Below are 19,972 nucleotides of genomic sequence, written 5' to 3' on the forward strand. Positions count from 1 at the left end.
TAACTCCCCTTCCCACTCCCACATTGACCTTCCTGTCCTGGGCCTCCTCCATTGTCAGAGTGAGGCCCAGTGCAAATTGGAGGAACAGCACCTCATATTTCGCTTGGGCAGCTTACACCCCAGCGGTATGAACATTGACTTCTCTAACTTCAAGTAACCCTTGCTTTCCCTCTCCCTCTCTCCATCATTTCCCCTTCCCAGTTCTCCAACCAGTCTCTATCTCCGACTACATTTTATCTCTGTTTGCTTTGTTGTTCACTTCCCCCAACAATGATCTATTCTACATGTTCCTTCATCTCGATCCCCTTTGTCCCATTTTCACACCTTACACTTCCTTATTCAGTCCATTTGACCCGTCTTCAAACCTTACACTTCCTTATCTATGTATCACCCTCTCCCCTGACTTTAGTCTGAAGAAGAGTCTTGACCCGAATCGTCACCCATTGCTTCTCTCCAGAGATACTCCCTGTCCCGCTGAGTTACTCCAGCATTTTGTGTCTATCTTGTTTCCCCCCCGTGATGTATTCAGTCCATTGCCGGTGACCCCAGACACGGTGGCACGGTGGCGCAGCAGTAGAGTATCCCCTGTCCCACTTAGGAAACCTGAACGGAAACCTGAGGTTGCAGGTGGTTGCTGGAGGTTGCAGATGGTTGCTGGAGGTTGCAGGTAGTGGAAGCAGGTATGGAGACCCCCGGGAACCGCACGGAAACCTTGGGTGGGGCGCAAAGTCTCCAGAGGTTTCCGTTCAGGTTTCCTAAGTGGGGGCATAAGGTGGTACAGCGCTTGCAGTACCAGAGACCTGGGTTCGATCCCGACTACGGGTGCTGTCCGCACGGAGTTCTCCCTGTGACCTGCGTGGGTTTTCACATTGTAGGTATAACTGTCCCCCAGCGATCACGCCGGCGGGTAAAGAGTAAAGTCACCCGGCAACAAGTGAGCTCACACACATCTTGAACCTTATTGGATAACGTGCAGCAATCTATGCAAGTACTTGACACGGGGAGAGGGAAAGTCCAGACACACAGCGGACTGGAGTAGCGATCACAGCGGACGTTCACTGACGGAGTCTCCTCCTGAACCGAAGTAGGTAAGGAGCAGAATCGGAGCAGCGACACTGGAAACTGTTCAAAACACTCAGTGAGACAGGCAGAAGCCGCGGAGAGAATCAGTTATCAGTTTCTGAGTTATCTCTCTCCAGAGATGCTGCCTGTCCCGCTGAGTTACTCCAGCTTTTTGTGTCTATCTCTAAGTTATCAAGTGTGAGTGAAGTGTTTCAGCTCGAGGATCCATTGGCTGCCTGGGCTGCTGAACGTTTCCAGAGTTTGATGTGATTTTTATTTCAGATCTCCAGTGCACTTGGTTTTCATTAACGGGATGAATTGAAGTGAGAGTTGGCAAAAGTGTTCACTGGGTTTGATCGACCAGGGGGGGGGGGGGGGGGGGGTGTGTGTGTGTGTGTGTGTGTGTGTGTGTGTGTGTGTGTGTGTGTGTGCGTGTGTGTGTGCGCGCGCGCGTGCGTGCGTGCGCGCGTGCGTGTGTGTGTGCGTGTGTGTGTGTGTGCGTGTGTGTGTGTGTGTGTGTGTGTGTGCGTGCGTGTGTGTGTGTTGTTATCTTGCTAAACCTTGCTCGTGTATACAGGAAACACCCTTCCTTTGTCGGAAATATTTGTTTTCTCGGCTGCAGTTTCGTTTCCAATCTGGGTCGCAGTTTATGTGAAACAGATCTAGCAGAAACGTGTCCACATTCCCCCCCTCCTCTCCCACTCCCACTCCCCGTGATGGATCCAGTCCAGTGGCGGTGACCGCAAACACACACCCACATCACACTCTCACATCACACTCGCACACACGCAGACTTCACACAAACGCACATCACTTGCACACACACAACACACACACACACACACAACAAACACACACACACACACACACACACACACACACACACACACACACACACACACACACACACACACACACACACACAACAAACACACAAACACACACACAAACCAAACACACACACACAACACACACAACAAACACACACACACAACACACACACACAACACACACACACACACACACACACACACACACAACAAACACACACACACAACACACACAACAAACACACACACACAACACACACACACACAACACACACACACACACACACACACACACACACAACAAACACACACACACAACACACACACACACAACACACACACACACCGTTTTTTGATCACACTGTCTCCATCAAAGGAGATAAACTATCGACTGGCATCTATTATAAACCCACTGACCCCCACAACTATCTAGACTACACTTCTCCCCACCCTGCTTCCTGTAAGGATTCCATCCCCTTTTTCCAATTCCTCTGTCTACGCCGCATCTGCGCCCAAGTTGAGGTGCTCCATACCGTGTCATCGGAGATGTCCACATACTTTAGGGAACGGGGGTTCCCCTCTCCCATCACAGATGAGGCCCTCACTAGGGTCTCCCCGGTACCCTGCAGCTCTGCCCTTGCTCCCCCTCCCCCCAATAGCAACAGGGACAGAGCCCCCAAGTTCTCACCTTTAACCCCATCAGCCTTCGCATACAGCACATAATCCTCCAGCATTTTCACCAATTCCAACGGGATTCCACTACTGGCCACATCTTCCCTTCTCCATCCCTTTTTGCTTTCCGCAGAGATCTTTCCCATCGTAATTCCCTGGTCAGCTCGTCGCTTCCCACCCAAACCACCCCCTTCACCAGGTACTTCATCGGACTGGAGTAAATTGGTGTGTGTGGTGTGTGTGTGTGTGTGGTGTGTGTGTGTGCGGTGTGTGTGCATTGGTGTGTGAGTGTGTGTGTGTGTGCGCGTGTGTGTGTGTTTTATTTTGTTTAGTTTATTGCAACATGTACCGATGGAAAGTGAAAAGCTTTTGTTCCGTGTGAACCTGCCAGCAAAACATCAGTACCCCGTTCCTGTTTGTTCCCCATATCCCTTGATGCCTTTAGCCCTTCAGTTTTCAATAGAGAGTTCGATTTAGCTCTTAGGGCTAAAGGAATCAAGGGCAATGTGCGAAAAAGCAGGAACGGGGTACTGATCAGCCATGATAATCTTGAATGGCGATGCTGGCTCGAAGGACAGAATGGCCTACTCCTGCGTCTATTGTTTAATGTTTCTATGTTTCTAAGAGCTAAATCTAACTCTCTTGAAAACATCCAGTGAATTGCCCTCCCTGCCTTCTGTGGCAGAGAATTCCACATTCACAAATCTCTGTGTGATGAAGTTTTTCCTCATGTCAGTCCTTTCATGTCAGGGCCAGGGAACTTAATATTCAGGGTTATACATCCTACAGAAAGGACAGGCAGGTGGGCAGAGGAGGAGGGGGGGGGGGGGGGGGGGGTGGGGTGTAGCTCTTCTGGTGAGGGATGGAATTCATAGAAACATAGAAAATAGGTGCAGGAGTAGGCCATTCGGCCCTTCGATATATATTCAATATGATCATGGCTGATCATCCAACTCAGTATCCCGTACCTGCCTTCTCTCCATACCCACTGATCCCTTTAGCCACAAGGGCCACATCTAACTCCCTCTTAAATATAGCCAATGAACTGGCCTCAACTACCTTCTGTGGCAGAGAGTTCCAGAGATTCACCACTCTGTGTGAAAAACGTTTTTCTCATCTCGGTCCTAAAGGATTCCCCCTCTATCCTTAAGCTGTGACCCCTTGTCCCTTGCGAGGGAAGACATACGGACTGACGAGGTAGAGTCACTGTGGATTGAGTTGAAGAATTGTAAAGGCAAGAAGACTCTAATTGGTGTTATCTACAGACCCTAAATAGTAGCCCGGATGTAGGGTGTAAGTTGCAGCAGGAGTTAAAACTGGCATGTAACAAATGTAATGCCACTGTGGTGATGGGGTATTTCAATATGCAGGTAGACTGGGAAAATCAGGTTGGTTCAGGACCCCAAGAAAGAGAGTTTGTAGAATGCCTCCGAGATGGATTCTTTGAGCAGCTTGTAATGGAGCCGACCAGAGAAACGGCAATTCTGGATTTAGTGTTGTCCAATGAACCAGATATGATAAGAGAACTCGAGGTCAAGGAACCGCTTGGAGGTAGTGATCATAATATGATTAGTTTTAATCTGCAATTTGAGAAGGAGGATGTTAAATCGGAAGTGTCAGTGATGCAGTTGAACAAAGGGGACTATGAAGGCATGAGAGGGGAGCTGGCCAAGGTAGCCTGGAAAGGGATCTTAGCAGGAATGATGGTGGAACAGCAATGGCAGGAATTTCTGGGCATAATCCGGAAGACGTAGGATCATTTCATTCCAAAAAGGAAGAAAAATTCTAAGGGGAGTAGGAGGCAACCGTGGCTGACAAGAGAAGTTAGGGATAGAATAAAACTAAAAGAAAAGACGTATAAAACAGCAAAGAGTAGCCGGAAGCCAGAGGATTGGGAAACTTTCATAGGACATCAGAAGGAAACAAAATAGGCAATACGGGCTGAAAAGATGAAGTACGAGGAGAAGCTGGCCAGGAATATAATGAAGGATAGTAAAAGCTTCTTTAGATATATTAAGGGAAAAAGAGTAGCAAAGTCAAATGTGGGTCCCTTGAAGGCAGACACGGGTGAAATTATTATGGGCAACAAGGAAATGGCAGAAGAGTTGAATAGGTACTTCAGATCTGTCTTCACTAAGGAAGACACAAATAATCTCCCAGATGTACTGGAGGACAGAGGATCTAAGAGGATAGAGGAACTGAAAGTAATTGTAATTAGGTGAGAAATAGTATTGGGTAGGCTAATGGGACTGAAGGATGATAAATCCCCTAAACCTGATGGTCTCCATCCCAGGGTCCTCAGGGAGGTGGCTCTAGAAATAGTGGACGCATTGGTGATCATTTTCCAATGTTCAATAGATTCAGGATCAGTTCCTGTGGATTGGAGGATAGCTAATGTTATCCCACTTTTCAAGAAAGGAGCGAGCGAGAAAACAGGTAATTACAGAGCAGTTAGCCTGACTTCAGTGGTGGGAAAGATGCTGGAGTCAATTAGTAAAGAGGTAATAATGCGGTATTTGGATAGCAGTAAAAGGATTAGTCCAAGTCAACATGGATTTATGAAAGGGAAATCATGCTTGACTAATCTTCTGGAATTTTTCGAGGATGTGACAGGTAAAATGAATGAAGGGTTGCCAGTGGGTGTAGTGTATCTAGACTTTCAGAAAGCCTTTGATAAGGTCCCGCACGGGAGACTGGTGACTAAAATTAGAGCACATGGTATTGGGGGTAGGGTGTTGACATAGATAGAAAACTGGTTGGCAGACAGGAAACAAAGCGTAGGAGTGAACGGGTCCTTTTCAGAATAATAATGATAATAATAAATTTTATTTATGGGCGCCTTTCAAGAGTCTCAAGGACACCTTACAAAAATTTAGCAAGTAGAGGAAAAACATGTAAGGGGAATGAAATAAATAGTAGAGACATGACTAGTACAAAAAGTAAAGACAGAATTCAATTCAAAACACAATATGAGGCAATTAATGCACAGATGAAAAGGGAGGGGGACGTGGGGCTAAGGATAGGCAGAGGTGAAGAGATGGGTCTTGAGGCGGGACTGGAAGATGGTGAGGGACACGGAATTGCGGATCAGTTGGGGGAGGGAGTTCCAGAGCCTGGGAGCTGCCCTGGAGAAGGCTCAGTCCCCAAAACTGCGGAGGTTGGATTTGTGGATGGAGAGGAGACGGCTGATGTGGATCTGAGGGACCGTAAGGGTTGGTAGGGGGAGAGGAGGTCAGTGAGATATGGGGGGGCCAGATGGTGGAGGGCTTTGTAGGTGAGGATCAGGATTTTGTAGGTGATCCGGTGGGAGATGGGAAGCCAGTGAAGTTGTTTGAGGACTGGAGTGATGTGGTGCCAGGATTTGGTGTGGGTGATGAGTCGGGCGGCTGCGTTCTGGACCAGTTGGAGTCGGTTGATGTAGGTGGAGCTGATGCCAAGGAGAAGTGAGTTGCAGTAGTCCAGTCGGGAGGAGATGAAGGCATGGATGAGTCTTTCAGCAGCGGGAGGTGTGAGAGAGGGTCTGATTTTGGCGATGTTGCGGAGGTGAAAGAAGGAGGTTTTAATGACATGGCGGATGTGAGGCTCAAGGGAGAGGGTGGAATCAAAGATCACGCCAAGGTTGCGGGCCTGGGGAGATGGGGAGACAGTGGTGCCGTCGATGGTGAGAGTGGGGTTATTGATTTTGCTGAGTGTGGATTTGGAGCCTATGAGGAGGAATTCTGTTTTATCGCTGTTGAGTTTGAGGAAGTTATGTTGCATCCAGGTTTTTATAGCTGACAAACAGGAGTTGATATGGGAGAGGGTGGGGGGGGGGGGTTGTGGGGGGATTTGATGCCGAGGTAGATCTGGGTGTCATCGGCGTAACAGTGGAAGTCCAGGTTGAAGTCGCGGTGTATCTGACCAAGGGGGAGGATGTAGATGATGAAGAGGAGGGGGCCGAGTACGGAGCCTCGGGGAACGCCTTGAGTGACTGTGGCTGTAGCAGAGGTGTGGTTGTGGAGAGAGATGAAGTGGGATCTGTTGGAAAGGTAGGAACAGAGCCAGCTGAGTGCAGAACCCTCAATGCCAAGGTCCCCAAGTCTGGTAAGCAGGATGTTATGGTTCACTGTATCAAAGGCTGCACTCAGGTCGAGGAGAATGTGGATGTTGAGGGAACCAGTGTCAGCAGAGGTGAGGAGGTCGTTGAGGACTTTGAGGAGAGCAGTTTCTGTGCTATGGAGGGGGCGAAAGCCAGATTGGAGGGGTTTGAATAGGTTATACGCAAGGAGGTGGGAATGGAGTTGTGACGCAACGATACACTCCAGGGTTTTTCAAAGAAAGGGGAGGTTTGAGATTGGATGATAGTTAATGAGAGAGGAGGGATCAAGACCAGGTGTGACAGCAGCAGTTTTGAAAGCAGAGGGGACAATTCCTTGGGACAATGAGGAGTTGAAGAGATTAGTGAGGTAGGGGCAGAGAACGGGGAGGCAGGACTTCAGCAGGGGAGTGGGGAGAGGGTCGAGGGAGCAGGTAGTGGGTTTGGAAGAGCTGATGAGTTTGGAGATTTCGGTAGGGGTGACCAGGTCAAACTGGGAGAGGACGCAGTGTGGAGGAGGGATAAGGAGGTCAGTGGAGTTGTTGAAAGGAGGGGCCTTGGTAGGTGGTGGAGTAGGTGCTGGGGAGTCGGATACAGGGGATAGATGGTGCTGATTTTATCAGCGAAAAAGTGAATGGCAGGCAGTGGCGAGTGGAGTGCCGCAAGGCTCGGTGTTCGGGCTGCAACTGTTTACCATATATATTAATGATTTGGAAGAGGGAGCAACACCAGCAAGTTTGTGGATGGCACAAAGCTGGGTGGCAGTGTGAACTGTGAAGAGGATGTTAGGAGGTTGCAGGGTGACCTGAGAGGGCAGGTTGAGTGAGAGGGCAGATGCGTGGCAGATGCAGTATAATATAGATAAATGTGAGGTTATCCACTTTGGCGGCAAAAACAAGGGGGAAGATTATTATCTCAATGGGGTTAGGATAGGTAAGGGGGAGGTGCAGCAAGACCTGGGCATCCTTGTACAGCAGTCATTGAAAGTTGGCGTGCAGGTTCAGCAGGCAGTGAAGAAAGATAATGGAATGGTGGCCTTCTTAACAAGAGGATATCAGAGTAAAGAGGTTCTTCTGCAGTTGTATAGGGCTCTGGTGAGACCACATCTGATGTATTGTGTACAGTTTTGTTCTCCTAATTTGAGAAATGACATCCTTGTGATTGAGGCATTGCAGCGTAGGTTCATGAGATTGATCCCTGGGTTGGCGGGATTTCATATGAGAAGAGATTGAAAAGACTAGGCTTGTATTCACTGGAGTTTAGAAGGATGAGGGGGTAAATTTTTTAGAAATTACTAGAATAAGTGGGACCCGTTGGGTCCCATGTTCACACAGGAGGGCTGGTCCTCCGATTCAATATTCCACCTCTCCACCAATTCCAATATTGGTGGCCAGTGGGGGGGCCTTCTGGAGCACTGGTATGGATTCTTGAGGTGGCAGCTCAGTCCCTCAAGCCTGATATGCTGGCAGCTCCCTCATGGCTGGTGGGCTGGCAGTTGACTCATGGCTATTCCTTGAAATTCCATTTCAAGCAGGGTGCAAGGCTACCAAATTCAAATCCATTTTCCTACCATTTCAAGCAGGGTGCAAGGCCACCAAATTCAAGCAGTTTCTTACCACTTCGAGCAGGGTGCAAGGCCACAACATTCAAGTGCAGTTTCCTACCACTTCGAGCAGGGTGCAAGGCCACCGAATTCAAGTGCAGTTTCCAACCACTTCAAGCAGGGTGCAAGGCCACCAAATTTAAGTGCAGTTTCATTCCATTTCAAGCAGGGTGCAAGGCCACCAAATTCAAATGCAGCTTCATACCATTTCAATGCGTCAAATCTGCCCGTCTCAGAAGCTCTGATGAGCTTTAAATCGCTCATGCCATTCACTAAAATGTCCCTCGTTGGCTGATCAGTTAGCTGATCAATCGACATGAGCTCGAACCTCCCGCGCTGGGCTAGATACATTAACTCAGAAATAAACTAGTCTACCCGTTCGCCAAGGAGCTGACGACGAGAGAAAAACCTCGCCCTATCCAAAATGTGATTTGAGGGCAGGTCGCAGATATGGCTCAGTTTACGTAGCAGGACATTGGGGTCACCAGGAGATTCAGCTAGGGTTGTTACCCAACCGTTAGCATCATGGACTGCTGGAGCATAGCGGAATGTTCTTGATCGACAAAGGGCATCTGGACCCGCAAGGTTGAGCAGGAGAGAAGCCTTGACAGCATCTGGTTCATTTCGGTGTGCAATGTTCATGTAGAGCTGGTAATCAACTTCAAACGTAGCCCAGCGTTCGCTGATATCCGCATCAAAGACAAGAGGGTCAGGCTTTCGACAAGAAGAGGCCATCGTAAAGTAACACAAAACTCACCAAATAATAAAAATTTAAAAAACATTATACAGAAAACGAGGGTCAGACCTCATGTCAGACCTCACACAATGACTTTGGCTCATGTTTACATGGTGTCAGAAGTGGGATGCGAACCCACACCTCAATTTGGAGACCAGAAGCACACAGCGGTCACCCAGGGGCCGATCCCACACTGGCACACGCTCGTGGTCTGTTCTACTGGCCAGGGATGGCCGAATACATTCGGGACCGCATAGCCTCCTGACCCACTTGCAACAACCTTGCGCCTCATCAGCAGCGGCAGCCCCTTCTGCAACACCCACCACCAGCACTGCCCTGGACGTCGCTGGCGGCAGACATTTTCGAATGGTGCGGAAAGCACTACCTCATTCTGGTCGATTCCTTTTCTAACTGGTTTGAACTTGACGAACTGACCTCCCTCACGTCTGAGATGGTCATCAAGAAGCTGAAGAGACACTTCTCCGCCTATGGCGTTCCTGTTTGCCTGAGAACCGACAACGGTCGGCAGTTCACCAACCACGTGTTCAAGCTTTTTGCAGACCGATGGCACTTCCAGCACGTCACGAGCAATCCCGAGTATCCACAGAGTAATGGACTCGCTGAATCAGAAGCGCCAAGCACTTGCTGGAGGGACAGATAGACAGATCTCTATCTCAATCTCCTGAATCTCAGAAACATTGCCAGGGATGATACCCTGGGATCGCCGGCACAGCGCCTGATGTCAAGATTGACGAGGTCTCCGGTCCCCACCGCACAACAGCAGCTGGTTCCTCGTGCATTGGAGTCTGCCGCTATCCAGAGACGTCTCCAAGAGAGGCAGAACATCCAGAAACAATCATACGACAGTTCCAGCAGACCACTCAAGCCTCCACTGCCGGGCCAGGTCATCCGTCTACGAACTTCGACTGGACATTCCCGTCTGGGCACTATTTTCAGCCCGACTGATGAGCCACGATCCTACCTGGTGGACTGTGAGGGAGCGGTTTACCGGTGAAGTTGACAACACCTGCTTGCTGTGAGGGAGCCCCGCCCACCGCCTGCTGGTCCCTATGTTCCGCTGCTCCAGTTCCAGCCGCCTTCTGCGATGTCTCCCACCCGTCCCCGCATGCCTTACACCCCTCCTCGTCCCTCGGTCTCCACTAACCACGAGGTCTCACCCACCGCATGTTTCCCCATTCGGTCCCCACATGCCTCTTCCGTATCATTCTCGCCTCCTGGATCTCCGTCCCATCTTTCAGGAGAGGGAGGGGAGGGTTGGGTCCGCACGCACTCGGGACATGTTAGCAGACCACCAGACAGATATGGCGAGTATGTTTAACTCCATGGCATGGGTGCACTTTCCACACTTCCCAAGGGGGAAGGATGTAGATTGATGGTGCATGTGAGCCAATCACACACAAGCCAGCACCACTAACTCCACCCCTCCATAACACTAATACTAACACCCCATTCCCGGCACTTCAGTTTGAGCAGCCAGGATGTATTGATAACCTGTTGTCTAACTGCTAAGTGCTCATTAAAGATGTGTTTAAATCACACAATGACTTTGGCTCATGTTTACAGCACCCAAACCACCATTTACAGTTGTGCCTTTTATCTTCAACCCAAAGCACCCAAACAACCATTTGCAGGGAGTGCCTTTTTACTTCAAACCAACCATATTTTCATTTTCAAACCCGCATTAAGGGGACTCACAGTTGAGTTGACATGTGTTCAGTGTTATTCAGAGCTCAGAGAGACGTGACCTTCTGGCTTCCTCCATCTTGCAGAGACTGAGTGAGGCAAACCACTTCCGGGTTTTATAGTCCCTCACCGGGGCAGCAGAGAGAATGGCAAATTTAAGAAAAACATAAATATCTCTCTGATTTTTCATCGATGGGAAAAATCCTCTGGTTCCGGAAGGTGGAGGGGGGCTCTGAGCGAGGTGGCCACAAATGACAGCCGTAGGTGGCGGTGTTCTCTCGGTAATCACACCATGGCGAGCCAAAAGTGGTCAAGATCAGACTTTTAGTAATATATAGATAAAAGCACTGGACAAGCTAGATGCAGGAAAAATGTTCTCAATGTTGGGCGAGTCCAGAACCAGGGGCCACAGTCTTAGAATAAAGGGGAGGCCGTTTAAGACTGAGGTGAGAAAATACGTTTTCACCCAGAGTTGTGAATTTATGAAATTCTCTGCCACAGAGGGCAGTGGAGGCCAAATCACTGGATGGATTTAAGAGAGAGTTAGATAGAGTTCAAGGGGCTAGTGGAATCTATAGATATGGGGAGAAGGCAGGCACGGGTTATTGATAGGGGACGATCAGCCATGATCACAATGAATGCCGGTGCCCGCTCGAAGGGCCGAGTAGCCTCCTCCTTCACCTGTTTTTGATGTTCCTTAACTGGCCTACCCTTCATTCTTAAACTGTAGCCACTAGTTCCGACATTTTTCTTTTATCTAGCCAGTCGAACCATTTAAGAAATTTATAGCTTTCCATTAGATCCCCTCATCCTTCTAAATTACAGTGAATACAAGCCCAATCGACCCTTTCTTTCATAATATGTCAGACCCGCCATCCCGGGAATTAACCTACTGGTGAAACTACGCTGCACTCCCTCAATAGCAAGAATGTCCTTCCTCAAATTAGGATTTCAAAATTGTACACAGTACACCAGGTGCGGTCTCACTAGGGTCCTGTACAACTGCAGACCTCCTTGCTCCTGTACTCAAATCCTCTTGCAATGAAGGCCAACATGCCATTAACTTTCTTCACTACCTGCTTTACCTGCATGCTTACTTTCAGTGACTGATGTACAAGCACACCCGGGTCTCGTTGCACCTCCCCTGTTCATAATCTGTGACTTCAGTGTGTCACTCGCCGCAAGATTCTTCAATAGACTTGGTGGCGTTGCGGTAGAGCAACTGCCTTACAACACCAGAGACCCGGGTGCAATCCTGACTACGGGTGCTGCCTGTACGGACGTTGTACTTTTTCTGCATGACCTTTTCCTCCCACGCTCCTAAATGCCACCCCAGTCCCATTCCCTCCCGATTACTGGGATGTGGGAGATGTCATCGTATGCCTCAAACCTTCCCACTCTGACCCATTCCCCACTAGGCCCTGTAAGCAGTGGCCCATCCCTAACCCATTACACACTGGAGCTAATCCTTCCCTAACCCATAACATGTAATGGGCGGCACAGTGGCGCAGTGGTACAATTGTTGCCTACAGCACCAGAGACCCAGGTTAGATCCTGACTATGGGTGCTGTCTGTACGGAGTTTGTATGTTCTCCCCATGACTGCTTCTCCGAGATCTTTGGTTTCCTTCCACACCCCAAAGACGTGCAAGTTTGTAGGTTAATTGGCTTGGTATACATTTAAAATTGCCCCCTGTGTGTGCAGGATAGTGTTAATATGCGTGGATCGCTGGCCGGTGCGGACTCGGTGGGCCGAAGGGCCACTTTCTGCGCCATATTTCCAAACTAAATTAAACTTGATGGAAGCATTTAAAACCACGACAGACATAGATAGGCGATCAAAACCTTTCCCCCTGGATGTAAAAATCATATAGTAGATGGCATAGCTTTGTGGGCCGAACAGCCTGTCCCTGTACTGTACCTGTTCTGTGCTGTTTGATGTTCAATGACATCAGTTTAAAGGAGACAGTAACTTATCATTACAGACCGGGCAGAAAATGACTTTGGGTTTCAGACTCTGCCGACCTGTGGAGTTTTATATTTCTCAGATTCACACTCTGCTATGTTCCTCTCCTTTGAAACACGTCAGGATCAAAGATTACTGGGTTCAGGAACTTCAATGTGGGAACCAATGTCTCTTCCACAGGGGGCAGCTGACTGGTGTTTGGGGAGTGTGTAAGGTGGCGCACGCTTATCAACACACAGACTGGGCCATGCGTGACCCCGTATATGGTCACGGCGTTTACAATGTTGTCCCTAATGCCCCCTCTCCGCTTTGAGCAGTCCTGGGCTAGTGATTCGCTGGTTTCAGAGAGAATGAGTTGTATTCCTTCAAGAAGGCTTGGAAACTTTGCAATTTTTTCTCATGGCCACAGTTCAGGAAGATGCGGACTGCAGGAGTGGAGCGCCGCTGTGTATGGCTGCTCTGCTTGCAGCCGGTTCTTTCACACTTTTTTATCTTTATTTATAGACCTGTTAAAACAAAATGTTAGTTGGAGGTCTTTTATGTGGGGGGAGGGGGGAGGGGAAGGGGGGAAACTTTGTTTCCTAGTCCCCTGCCTGGTCGGAGAGGCGGCTTCCCTCCAAGTTGCTACTTCGCACCTTCCTCGCGGCCTACCATCGGACTGCAGCAGCGTTTCCTGTTGGGACCGGCCAGGGCTACAGTTTCGGTGGCGGCACAGCACTGGGACACCATCAGGGAGCGGACGATGCTTTACTGGATCACCATACGGGAAGCTCCGGAGTGCTGTGACCGCCGACTCCCAACATCGAGGAGCTGTGGCTGCGGCGCTGGATTTTAAACACCGCGGAGCCTGTGATCCGAGCACCAGAATCAGTGTTCCGACCAGCGCGGTCTCAGGTCTCCGGGGAGGAAGCGCCCACTCCAGACATTCCAAGCCACTGAGGAGTGTTCACCCGACGCCGGAGTTCCATCATTCCGGAAAGAGGGCCTTAAAACATCGGACTGACTGCGGAGGTCACCAATAGGCCCCACCCTCGGGTGATCACAGAGGAAGAGGAAGACGGTGAATTGATCATGGGGAACAAAGACATGGCAGACAAATTGAATAACTACTTTGGTTCTGTCTTCACTAAGGAAGACTTAAATAAACTGCCGGAAATAGCAGGGGACCGGGGGTCAAATGAGATGGAGGAACTGAGCAAGATCCAGGTTAGCCGGGAAGTGGTGTTAGGTAAATTGAATGGATTAAAGGCTGATAGATCCCTAGGGCCAAATAAGCTGCATCCCAGAGTACTTAAGGAAGTAGCCCCAGAAATAGTGGATGCATTAGTGATAATTTTTCAAAACTCTTTAGATTCTGGAGTAGTTCCTGAGGATTGGAGGGTAGCTTATGTAACCCAACTCTTTAAAAATGGAGGGAGAGAGAAAACGGGAAATTACAGACCAGTTAGTCTAACGTCGGTAGTGGGGAAACTGCTAGAGTCAGTTATAAAGATGGGATAGCAGCACATTTGGAAAGTGGTGAAATCATTGGACAAAGTCAGCATGGATTTATGAAAGGTAAATCATGTCTGACAAACCTTATAGAATTTTTCGAGGATATAACTAGTAGAGTGGATAAGGGAGAACCAGTGGATGTGCTATATCTGGACTTCCAGAAGGCTTTCGACAAGGTCCCACATAAGAGAATAGTATACAAACTTAAAGCACACGGTTTTGGGGGTTCAGTATTGATGTGGATAGAGAACTGGCTGGCAGACAGAAAGCAAAGAGCAGGAGTAAACGGGTCCTTTTCACAATGGCAGGCAGTGACTAGTGGGGTACCGCAAGGCTCAGTGCTGGGACCCCAGCTATTTACAATATATATTAATGATTTGGACGAGGGAATTGAAGGCAATATCTCCAAGTTTGCGGATGACACAAAGCTGGAGGGCAGTGTTAGCTGTGAGGAGGATGCTAGGAGGCTGCAAGGTGACTTGGATAGGTTGGGTGAGTGGGCAAATGCATGGCAGATGCAGTATAATGTGGATAAATGTGAGGTTATCCACTTTGGTGGCAAAACCAGGAAAGTAGACTATTATCTGAATGGTGGCCGATTAAGAAAAGGGGAGATGCAGCGAGACCTGGGTGTCATGGTACACCAGTCATTAAAAGTAGGCATGCAGGTGCAGCAGGCAGTGAAGAAAGCGAATGGTATGTTAGCATTCATAGCAAAAGGATTTGAGTATAGGAGCAGGGAGGTTCCACTGCAGTTGTACAGAGTCTTGGTGAGACCACACCTGAAGTATTGCGCATAGTTTTGGCCCCTAATCTGAGGAAGGACATTCTTGCCATAGAGGGAGTACAGAGAAGGTTCACCAGACTGATTCCTGGGATGACAGAGCTTTCATATGAATAAAGACTGGATAGACTCAGCTTGTACTCGCTAGAATTTAGAAGATTTAGGGGGGGATCTTATAGAAACTTACACAATTCTTAAGGGGTTGGACAGGCTAGATGCAGGAAGATTGTTCCCGGTGTTGGGGAAGTCCAGAACAAGGGGTCACAATTTAAGGATAAAGGGGAAATCTTTTAGGACTGAGATGAGAAAAACATTTTTTTACAGAGTGGTGAATCTGTGGAACTCTCTGCCACAGAATGTAGTTGAGGCCACTTCATTGGCTATTTTTAAGAGGGAGTTAGATGTGGCCCTTGTGGCTAAAGGGATCAGGGGGTATGTAGAGAAAGCAGGTATGGGATACTGAGTTGGATGATCAGCCATGATCATATTGAATGGCGGTGCAGGCTCGAAGGGCCGAATGGCCTACCCCTGCACCTATTTTCTATGTTTCTATGTCTATTAAGAGGACCTAACTTTTTGATGTCTTTCCCCACACTGGAAATTTTTGATTCTGCCGGGGGGGGGGGGGGGACGTTTTTGTTGAATTCTATAATGTGTTGTGTCATTTTTCTATTTTTTTATTTTTCTATGGATGTACGGAAATTATTTATTTTATGTAAAGCACTTTGGTTTCAACGCGAGTTGATTTAAACATGCTATATTAATCAAATTTACTCGCTTACTTACTTACTTTTACAGTTCAACAACCCATCAATTATTGACCAACACTTTGGTGGATGGTGTTTACTGAGTCAGAACTTAATTCATTGATTGTTGCTTATACATTCTAGCAAATCACAGACAAATAATATAGTTCTATAAATGTTCGCAGAAAATGAGACTCCGTTTCATTTCCACATTAATCACTTGCTGAAATAATGAAAAATACGACACCGCTTTGGCTGCCCACACGGCCCTTAACTGAAGCGACTCTACACTTCGGGATGAACCCCTACACTGACATTTTGTTTCTGACAACACTGTCTTTCTGTCTCATCCTCAGAACAGAAATCCAGCCTCCCGTTTACCCGCAGTGTAAACACACGTCACCCCATTCACTCCCTGCGTGAAAACCTCCTGAAAGGAACAAGGAGATTGGCTAACTCTACATTAAATACCAACGCTACCCTGCATGACCCTGTATACCTACCCTGAATGATTCATATTCTTTATCCACAAAGCACAACAAAGTTCATGTTACACAAAGTGAACACAACTGAAAGTATGAATGGATGGGGAAAAGTGATAACTTTCTTAGTGATCGCGAACTGCAGATGCTGGTTTAAACCAAAGATAGACACATAAAGCTGGAGTAACTCAGTGGGACAGGCAGCATCTCTTGGGAGAAGGAATGGGTGACATTTCGAGTCGGGACCTTTTTTCAGACCTTTCAGGGAAAAGTAAAAACAAGAGATATAGACGATGATGTAGAGAGATAAAGAACAAAGAATGAAAGGTATGCAAAAAGTAACGCTAATAAAGGAAACAGGTCGTTGTTAGCTGTTTATTGGGTGAAAACGAGAAGCTAGTGCAACTTGAAGGATGAGAGGATATCTCATTGTAACATATAAGATTGTTAAGGGCTGGGACACGCTAGAGGCAGGAAACATGTTCCCGATGTTGGGGAAGTCCAGAACCAGGGGCCACAGTTTAATAATAAGCGGTAAGCCATTTAGAACAGAGACGAGGAAACACTTTTTCTCTCAGAGAGTTGTGAGTCTGTGGAATTCTCTGCCTCAGGGGGGCAGTGGAGGCCGGTTCTCTGGATGCTTTCAAGAGAGAGCTAGATAGGGCTCTTAAAAATAGCAGAGTCAGGGGATATGGGGAGAAGGCAGGAACGGGGTACTGATTGGGGTTGATCAGCCATGATCACGATGAATGGCGGTGCTGGCTCGAAGGGCCAAATGGCCTACTCCTGCACCTATTGTCTATTGGTGGAGGAGGGATAGAGAGAGAGGGAATGCCGGGGTTACCTGAAGTTAGCAAAGTCTATCTTCATACGACTGGGCTGTAAGCTGCACAAGCGAAATATGAGTTGCCGTTTCTCCAATTTGTGTTTAGCCTCACACTGACAATGGAGGAGACCTAGGACAGAAAGGTCAGTGTGGGAATGGGAAGGAGTGTTAATGAGTGACCGGTTCATTGAATCTTCAGCCCAGTGTATCCCGCTATTTCTGTGAAGTGGGACATTCAGGTCCAGTGATCTCAGCTTTGATCACAAACACGTGACTGTGATTTTGCTTCTGTGTCTCATGAAATACACATTTAGAGATGTATTAAAAATACAATATGTTCATTTCTTTCCGCAGAGATACGATGGCTTCATCTTCAGAATCTTTATACTTCAGTCAGCGAGAAATCAATGAACTGAAGACTAGTTATGAGCAGGGTGGGCTGAGCGAGTTTGCGACACAGATTGTGAAGAAATTGAATGATATAGAAAATGTAAAGCTTAACATCGCTGTGACAGGGGAAACAGGTGCAGGGAAATCAACCTTCATCAACGCCATGAGGGGGCTGCGGGGCTGCGATGAGGGTGCAGCTGAAATCGGGAACATTGAAACCACAATGGAGCGAACTCCATACAAACATTCCACCTTCCCTAATGTTTGCTTCTGGGACCTGCCGGGATTTGGATCATTAAAGTTTCCAATGAAGGATTACGTGAGCAGAATGGAATTTACGACATACGATTTTTTCATAATAATCTCAAATGATCGATTCACCGAAAATGATGCAAATGTCGCCAAGGAGATTCAAAACTTGGAGAAGAAGTTCTACTTCGTACGAAGTCAACTTGACAAAAATTTCAGTTCTTTAAAATTGCAGGGTATAGATTTTGACAGAATGACGGAACTTGAAGAAATGAAACAAAACATAAGTTGTGGTTTGACGGAAGTCGGGATTTCAAACCCCAATATTTTCCTGATATCAAGCCTTAACATAAATGAGTTTGATTTTCCTCAGTTAAAAGAAACGCTTGTAAATAATCTCAATGGAATAAAGAAAGATGTTCTATTGATGTCACTTCCAAGCACAACAGTGAAGATTGTGGAGCAGAAACGAGCCCAGTTGGAGAACCGTATCTGGATGTTGGCAACAGTCTCAGGAGTTGTGGGAGCGGTGCCCCTTCCCGGATTGTCTTTCGCCGTTGACCTCGGGATACTAGTCACTGCAATAATAGATTTCCGCAAAAGTCTCGGCCTGGATGATGCCTCCCTTCAGAGACTGGCCAATGTCGCAAAGAAACCTGTGGAATTTCTGAAAGCAGAAGTGAGAACCCCACTGGTGGGTGAAATAAATGTGGAGTTTGTGAAACGAATGTTGTTGCGTTCCAGTATTGTTGCTGTTTCAGTGGTGGAAATGGCCCTTAACAAAATACCAGTAATTGGCTCCATCTTCGGGGCAGTATCGTCATTTGGAATGACTTACACGCTGCTGACCGACGTACTGGATGAACTTGTGGACAATGCCCAGAGAGTGGTGAAAGTTGCATTTGCCACTGATCCTAGTCATCCACAATAACGAATCCGTTACTGAGTTGCTGCAAGTCATCGCGGATGCTGGAATGGAAAATAAATATCATCTTTCACATCTTCATTAAATTCCAAATTATTTCACAGCTGATGAATTATTTTAAAAGCTGTTGTCACTGCTGTAATCTTCACAACCAATTCACTGCAAACACCTTAAGCGCACCAACCCACCGGGGAACAGAAGATAACTCTCCCGGGGAGACTCAGTGTGACGTTGCCACCTCGTTCAACAAGCTCTCACCAATGAAACCATATCAACATCTAGTCAAACCTCCAAGGGGCTCGAATGTTTCAAAAAGACGACATCTTCTTCCAGTCTCCAACGAATACAGATCTAACTTCTTCTGTCTTACATGAGAAGATGATCTTCTGATCCCAGTGGGCTGAGTGTGTTGTGCTGTTCTGTACAATTGGCCAACTAAAACTATGCACAACATTCTAGATATTCTAGTTACAATTATGGCAACATTTCCCTATTTCTAAACTCCAACCCCATTGCAATAAAAGCCAACATGCCGTTAGCATTCTTAACCTCTTGTTTCACCGGCCCACTAGTCACTTGTACCTCATGGATACAAACATCTACATATTTATGTGTCTGCTTTATCTACAGACTTTCTCCATTTAGATCACATCCGGCTTTAGATTTGAAGTGGCTTTGCTCACTCATTCAACCTATCTACATCATTTTGTGGAGTCTAAATATCCCCATCACCCCCTGCCATCCCAGGTATCTCTCACGTCCTTGACCAACCTGGATACCTTGTACACTGCTCTCTCCTGCAAACCATTCACGAAAATAGAAAGTTACATTCAGCCCCTTCAGTTGCGTGGGTTTTCTCCGGAGCTCCGAGATCCTCCACACTCCAAATATGTGGTCATTTGGAGATTAATTGGAGTCGGTAAGGATTGTAACAATGTCCCCAGTGTGTGTAGGATAGTGATCGTGTACGGGGTGATCGATGGTCTGCACGGAATCAGTGGGCCGAAGGGCCTGTTTCCACGTTCTCTCTAAACTAAACTAAACTAAACTAAACTATCATCTCCTGGAGTATTGCGTACAGTTTTGGTCTCCTAATCTGAGGAAAGATATTCTTGCCATAGAGGAAGTACAGAGAAGGTTCACCAGACTGATTCCTGGGATGGCAGGACATTCATATGAAGAAAGACTTGGCTTGTACTCGCTAGAATTTAGAAGATTGAGGGGGGATCTTATACAAACTTACAAAATTCTTAAGGGGTTGGACAGGCTAGATGCAGGTAGATTGTTCCCGATATTGGGGAAGCCCAGAACTAGGGGGTCACAGTTTAAGGATGAGAGGGAAGACTTTTAGGACCGAGATGAGAAAAACATTTTTCACACAGAGAGTGGTGAATCTGTGGAATTCTCTGCCACAGAAGGTAGTTGAGGC

The 19,972-nt window shown here is 47.5% G+C and overlaps 1 protein-coding gene across 1 annotated transcript; it reads left to right on the forward strand.

Annotated features, from left to right (window-relative positions):
• Positions 1-994: 994 nt before the first annotated feature.
• On the forward strand, positions 995-19,578 carry LOC116979274 (interferon-inducible GTPase 5-like). The gene is made up of 2 exons (XM_033030887.1): positions 995-1,084; positions 17,334-19,578. Exon 2 carries the CDS (start codon positions 17,341-17,343, stop codon positions 18,547-18,549), a length of 1,209 nt encoding a protein of 402 aa, XP_032886778.1. The 5' UTR covers positions 995-1,084; positions 17,334-17,340; the 3' UTR covers positions 18,550-19,578.
• Positions 19,579-19,972: the final 394 nt, after the last annotated feature.

This window comes from Amblyraja radiata, chromosome 12 (genome assembly GCF_010909765.2).
Source record: "Amblyraja radiata isolate CabotCenter1 chromosome 12, sAmbRad1.1.pri, whole genome shotgun sequence".
In the NCBI taxonomy this organism is placed as follows: Eukaryota; Metazoa; Chordata; class Chondrichthyes; order Rajiformes; family Rajidae; genus Amblyraja; species Amblyraja radiata.

What these genes read in the sequence shown, in the direction of transcription:
- LOC116979274 (XM_033030887.1), top strand. Translation starts at nt 17,341, where the DNA reads ATGGCTTCATCTTCAGAATCTTTATACTTCAGTCAGCGAGAAATCAAT.